The sequence below is a fragment of the Epinephelus fuscoguttatus genome, linkage group LG14 (genome assembly GCF_011397635.1).
Source record: "Epinephelus fuscoguttatus linkage group LG14, E.fuscoguttatus.final_Chr_v1".
NCBI classification, from domain to species: domain Eukaryota; kingdom Metazoa; phylum Chordata; class Actinopteri; order Perciformes; family Serranidae; genus Epinephelus; species Epinephelus fuscoguttatus.
This window is the reverse complement of record NC_064765.1, coordinates 12612445-12619669: the sequence shown is the minus strand read 5'-3', so window position 1 is coordinate 12619669 and position 7225 is coordinate 12612445. Positions and strand designations below refer to the sequence as shown.

The following is a 7225-nucleotide window of genomic DNA, read 5'->3' as shown; positions in this document are numbered from 1 at the left end:
TTCAATTATTTTGTCTTTATTATAGAAAATCAAACAACAGCACATCAGTGAAACAATAAATAACCAGCTAATACTGCGTCTGCGCGCTGAGTTGGGAATTTCCATCTGTGCTCTGAACACTTTGAGTTATCGAATATTCAAGTCATCACATTCCTCAGAGAGAAGCTAATGTACATAATACTGTCTTTGTGTGCACGCTCGCAGAAACATACACTACGCTACAGAGCTGTGCTATATGGAGAAGTTTGACTGAGATGTGTAATGGAAATGTAGAAAGAGGATAAGCTGCTTTTTGTCACTCATAATAAAATAGAAGCAAGTTAGTCCCATAAAAATGTGTAAGGTTTGGATTATGACATATTGATATCAGATGAGGGAGAGAAATTAGGGCTTTGTAGTCTCTAATAAGTTATTTTTGCCAAGTCAGTGCACACACCAAGGCTCCGATAGAGACTGTAACACTGCTCTGCTGTGAAATTTATGTTCCCATCATGCTGCAGTGGCTGGGAAAACACAGTGCTGCATATTTAATCAAGTCCATCATTCAAGAGGCAAACGCACCAGAGGGTTTTTACAATACTGTCATAGAAAAATCAATGTGGATAAACAACGTTAATGAACATATTCTGAAACATAATACTGTCATAACCTGCTCACATCGAAGCAACAGATCATATCGTATGATTTAAAAAATAGATTTATCAAAAAAGACGTAGAAATAGAAAAATAGACGTAATATAGAGGAACAATATCTCAGTCCACAAGGCTCGGAGTGATTGGGACCTCGGGCTGCTGTGCAGGGGCTCGTACAATTATGTAACAGCAGGGAGAGTCCACACCACACCCAGCATACGGAGGCTGGAGGACGAGCTCTGTGATCCAAAAACATCCATCAGTTAAAAAAGAGCTCCAACAAAAACAGTCTTTGTGTGTTTGGGTGTGTGAACATCTCTTTTATGTATGTTTTATGAATGTGTGCTCATTCAAGGAACTGTGTGTTACTCTTAAACATGAATGAGTGTGTTTATGTGTCTCCTTCTCCTGTACGTGTGTGCTAGTGTGTATGTCTCTATATACAAACTACAGTCCCCTATACATCCGCTCCACACTCTCCCCTCTCTCAGACGTGGGCGCTCTTGGCGTGATTGGTGGAGGCTGCTGCTGGCGGGTTGCCGCCTCCCTGTTTGGAGTAGTAGAAACGATTGTTGTCCTGGTAGGAGCGAGATGAGGAGGAGGACTCTGAGGAGCAGCAGGTGAGAATGCAGCCGCCCAGCAGGGAGAAGATGGTGCCCACCCATCCGGTATAGAGGGAGAAGCCGAATGACATGAGGCCCTGCTCCTGGTGAGCGCCGATGGGAAACCAGACTGTAGACACCATGCCGCACATCGCTGAGGAGAAACAGAGATACAGTTACATTGGGAATCTAAAATGGTGCCCCAGAAAGCAACATATTCACACATAAAACAGTCTGAATCAAAGTGTAATTAAATTGGGGATGCCAAATTGTGCTGCTGACTACAATGAACTACAAACATATGTATTGAATTACCACACAGCGTTAGGTTTGAATGACAAGTTACATAATTATAATGGGGATACAAAATGGTGCAAATGAAAGCAGAACAAGCTTTTTAAGACAGACAGACCTGAACTAAATTGGGAATACAAAATGGTGCTGCTGACTAAAATAAGTTCATACAAACATTTTGTATTACCACACAGCATTAGGCTTGAATGACCATCGTTATAATTGGGATACATAATGGCACAAATACAAGCTATATAAGACCAACAGACCCAAAGTAGACTGAGTTGGGAATACTAAATGGTGCTGCTGAATTTAATGAATACACACAAACACCTCACACCATCACACAGGTCTAACCTTTAATAATAGACTACATAAATAAAATTGGGGGTGCAAAATGATACAAATAAAAGCAATACTAGTTATATAAGACAGACAGACCCAAAGTAAATTAAACTGGGAATACAAAATGGTGCTACTGAGTTTGATAAATATACCTCGCACCATCATACAGGCTTTAAATGACAAATTACATAATGAAAAGGGAATGCAAATGGTACAGATTAAAGCAACCTACACACAAGCTGTATTAAAATCCTGTATATGAAAACTTTAGGAATTAGGAATGCAAAATTATGCTGCTGAGTACAACGCATACACACATACATCTTGCCTCACCAGAGTGCTACCCTGAAGGGTAAATTGAATAATAAACTAGAGATGCAAAATGGTGCAAATGTAAGCAATATAACCTATAAAAAAAACAACAGACTTAAAGTAAACTAAGCCGGAAACACAAAATGGTGCTGCTTGATTTGATAAATACACCTTGTACCAACATAGGGCTAGCTGTAAATATCAAATTGCATAATAAAACAGGGAATGCAAATGGTAGAAAAGAAAGAAACCTACACACGCAAATTGCAAATAATACTCCTGAATATTGTACGTACACACATATCTAGCATCATCTCTGAAGGTTGAATTCCATAATAAAAACTAGGGATGCAAAATGGTGCACATAAATCTTACATATACACATAAATGCCAATCATACTGAGAGTGCCAAAAAGACCAAATAACAGTAAAATGTAATTAAATTTGGGATGAAAAATGGTGCAGCTGAAAGCACAAATTCAGAATAAGCAGAACCAAGGCCTGGATAGATGAGCACACTGTGGAACTGTCACAGTTTTGTTATCATGTATTCCTCAGACAGGAGGCAGGGCTACGACAGACCGGAGGAAAGAATGTGTGCGATAATATTAGTTAGCAGCGAGACTTAATGGTGTTATATAAGCTTTGCCTTGAACTACAGAAAAGAGGCCCGATCTAAGACTTAGACAAATATTGAAATCCCCATACAGCTGACAGGGACACATTTGGTATACGTTGGATTTGTGCCAGTGCGCACCCGAGGCTGACACAGAACAACTGCATTAAATCCTTTTACTGGCAATATGACTTGAATATACTGCACTAGAAAGGGCAATAAGCAAATCCACAAATAATGTGTGAGCTGAAAGCTTCCCAACTGATGCTTCAGAGGACACAGTTGACAAACATAATTAAAGTTGGGCTTCAGCTAATTGCTGCTGGGACGATTCCGCTGCCAGTATGGAGGCAGTCTGAGGCAATATGGTGAGTGGATTTTTATTCTGCTGTGCAACAAGCGCGCAAACACACCAACAAATCCTCCCTGATGTGAGAGTGCTCCCAGTGACAAAAACAGGAAAATCTATTAGCAAAATCAGGGCTTTAACTTTTTCATATGGATGTACTGGTGATGTTTGTGAGTGTGGGACACACGGCATGTGTTGGGAAGAGTTTTGTTTTGGAAAATGTGGGCGGTGGAAAAGTCCAACACAACGATGGACGCAGGTGTTAGAATTTAATTTGAGGGACGCGGGCGTCGGAAAATGCTGCAGCACCAGTCAAATATTTATAAGCACAGTAAAGTGGACAATTCAGGGAGTGAGTTTCCATGTGGCCGAGGACAAAGGCAGGGTGTGGATGAGAGTAGGTGGAGGAGAGGAATGTGATGGGGTCTGGAGGGGAGGGGAGGGGGGCGAAGGGTTGAATGGAACAGGAACATATAATGCGTGTGTGTGCATCTGGGTGCACCCTCGGGAGGAAGACGGTCATATGCAACATCCTCTGCTCTCCACAGCTTGTAAGCATTTGAGGTGGGGTTAACGGAGGTCGCAGGGATGGAAGTGATCTTGGTGTGTGTGTGTGTAGAGCGCAAAATAATCACCTGCTCTGATTTACAGTATATCTCCTAGCTACTTGGGATCAGTTTAAAAAACAAAATATTGCCAACGATAATAAAGTCTGAATATCGTCAAACGAGTACTTCCTAATTAACAGCATCTTAGCTCGTTGCTGTTGCTAAAATTAGGCACATTTGTATTCCATATCAAACTACAAACAGTATTAATCATAAATAAACAAGTTTAAACCATAAAATGTGATCAGGTTTTGGACCTTATCCCCTTTTGTTTCAGGACTGGCTGCAGTCTGACTTGGCAGAGATGGCTGCCATCTTGTTTCTACAGCAACAGAAAGCTTGTTACGACTTTTACTTCCTCTGGATTGTCAAGTTTGATCGTCTTCTCAGCGCCCCACTAGATGGGACCAAAAAGTGTCCACGAATGAGGACGACAGGTCTAAGTTAAGTCGAATGAAGTACACCCAAAGTAAAACCCCAAATGTGATGTCCTCAAATGAGGACGCAGGGTCTCTGGAGGTTAAATCACCATTGTGTGAATGAAGTCTCTTACCGACTATGAGTATGAGCACTCCTCCCAGGATGGTGCGTTTGTTCTTGGAGCTCTGGGGCTCATTGCCGAGGCTGATGCAGGGCATGGACATGAGGATCATCCCCACTGCTGGGAGACCCAGGATCGAACCTGTGATCATCAGGGCACGAGTCGTCTGGATGTAGGCTATGGAAACACATATTAAAGTATATAACTGATGAAAAAAGAAAATTTCTGGGTGTCTTTTTTTCTGAAAAAGGATTATATGAGGAAAAAACTGTGAACAATGGAATAAATAAATCTAAATATATGTACATAAATTTAACCAGAGTGTTGTAGCACGGATGTACACAGAGCAGTATCTACCTGGCAGTTCCAGGATCTGCGTCAGGGAGACGCAGTGGTACAGTCCCGTGGAGATGACACAGTCTGCCCAGGGTCCCTTGGCCCCCAGCTCGTCCATCTTCTTGCAGGTGTTCAACCCGTATTTACACATAATCACCCAGTCATTGGAGGCTGTCGCGATCACGATGCCCAGCCAGCCGAGGCAGCTGATGAGAAAGCCGCCGAGTTGGAGACACGAGTTCGCCATGGCGCAAACTGTGCGTAAAAACCACTTGTCCCCGGAGACAGAAACACTTAGAAACTAATCTGAGAGTGATTAACAAAATAAACCAACTCTAATTTTACAAGTTACACTCCAGAGTCAAAGTTAATCCAGTGTTAAAGTTCACTCCGCACTTCAGTAAATCCAACTGCTCTGCGTCGCGCACTTCAAAAGACTGACGCTTTCACATCATCACAGGTTTTATATGGGAAAGTTCAGCAAGGGGAAAAAAAATACTCTCAAAGTGACAACCAATCAGATACAAGGTTACGGACAGGATTTAAAAAAGGCAGAAAACAACACACCCCACTTTTATTGTCTCTCCCAAAAGGTGGTGCGCACTCCCTCCTTCCTTGCATCCCAATTGTATCATACAGTGTGTGCAGTGTGCGGTGAGTGATGGGATGCTGGGAGAAAACTGGCAAGAAATCTGCTGCCATCTACTGGACACTTTGTAATTATTACTATAAGTGTCAGACACACATGTATTATGAGACAGTCATACATTTTTTGGATGGAGTGGTGGTGACAGTACTTTAAATTTACTCATGTTACTGTGAAAAGGGTGGTATTTCTCTGTGCTTGTACTTTTTTCAGATTTTTTTTCAATAATAAGATGTACTTAATTATTTTTTGGCAGATAAAAAGACGAGGAAAGGTTGTGCTAGAAGAGTGCATATTTATTATGTTATTATATTTATTATGTATTACTTATTTATTTAATTGGATGGTTAAAAAGAACAATTTAAAGTTAAAATAAGAAAGGTAAGAAACGGGGTAGAGACATATAATGTTTATTTCTCCATACTCCTTTTCAGACACTAAAATTGTTTTTCTTTTAATTTTTGGTTCGAAATAAAGTCATTCATTTATTTTAAATCTAAAGCATTGCAGTTGACCAAATTTTAACTCCTTTACAGATGGAAGAACAAACAGAAAGGTAACAGGTGAGTGAGCTCAGCTGACTCACTCGAAATGTGCACCATCACTCGCCGATTATTGGCAGGTGTGGGGGGCGGAGTCACACCTGGGCTTGGGCTGGCATTTTGAGAACAGTATAAAAATGGACAGCCTTACTATTAAAACTACCAAGGAAGAGGTCATTATGGGCTGTGGTTAGGACTGGCATTAATGTATCTCAGTATGAAAAAGGGTAGCATCTAGGTTTTATCACTAATTCACCGGCGGGCAGCCTCGGTGCATCAAATCAAACACACCCAGAAGTTGCGTGCACAGGTGCACGCTGTTAAACGATTAATGGATCCTCCAGGTGAACTTCTGCCTGCAGTGAGGTGTGTTTGGGACAGTAATCCCTGATGTGACCTCAAAGCCTCATTCAATCAACATGTTTGGGAATTTAAAGGAGCACAGGGGCACCAAGACCAGTGAGTACAGCACACATAAACTGTACATGCGCTCTGTTTGTCTTAAAGCTACAGTGGGTGACTTTGATATAAATAAGTCACTGTGATGTGTGATGAAACTGTCTCTATATCCTGGCAGTAGTGCATGGGACTGACAGTCTGCAAAAACAAACAAACATTTTCTTCCGGCTCCTCCCAGTGCTCCTAATGGCCTTTGCAAGGATGAAACAAACGAATCAGAGCTGAGGAGTCTCTCACCCAGTCACACTGTGCATCCCAATCCCCTTACTGCCATACTATGAAGTATAGAAAAAGATTTAGGGTGTGTTCCAAATCACATCCTAGTGGCGTAGTAGCCTTAAGTAGCTGTTCAAGATGGTGGACCTCTTCATACACGCACGACTAACATCATGTATTGACAAGCTGCATACTGCGGAAGTAAACCCAGTGGCTAGGAAACTTTTTGGTGTATATGCCAGGCAAGCAGTTCCACTGGAATAATCAGGAGCCATCTTGGCATCCAGTATGTTGTTATTATTCAAATCTATGATTTTAACAGTGGTCTAATGTTTCCGAAAACATTTGAGGTGAGAAATAGGCAACACATAAAAAGGGCCTTGATTCATATTGACAGTCTGGGTCGTTCCAAATCACATACTTTTCCTTTTCACTTATAGCAGGTAGTGCAGCTGCCCTTAGAAAGTAGCCTATACGTTGCATGCAGTATGCACACAGTCGGGACTGATTTTTATATCTGTTACCTTGGAGATAAAAGAAAAATGCCACTTTCCGAGAGACGGAGATCAACCCAGAGAGCTCTGCTGTTGTTACTTTACGATGTACGTAGTTTAACTTTAAAGTTATAACTGCATACATTGTAGATTCGGACGTATTAAATTTGCGACAGTGAAATTACATCTGCAGTTCTCTGTCAGTTATTTTTATAGTTATGTCCTTTTTAGT

At 41.4% G+C, this 7225-nt stretch overlaps 1 protein-coding gene across 1 annotated transcript; it reads right to left on the bottom strand.

The window, feature by feature from the left end:
- On the bottom strand, positions 1–5233 carry cldn11a (claudin 11a). The gene is made up of 3 exons (XM_049597211.1): positions 4658–5233; positions 4313–4477; positions 1–1389 (listed from the first exon to the last, which is right to left on the bottom strand). Exons 1-3 carry the CDS (start codon positions 4881–4883, stop codon positions 1121–1123), a joined length of 660 nt encoding a protein of 219 aa, XP_049453168.1. The 5' UTR covers positions 4884–5233; the 3' UTR covers positions 1–1120.
- Positions 5234–7225: the final 1992 nt, after the last annotated feature.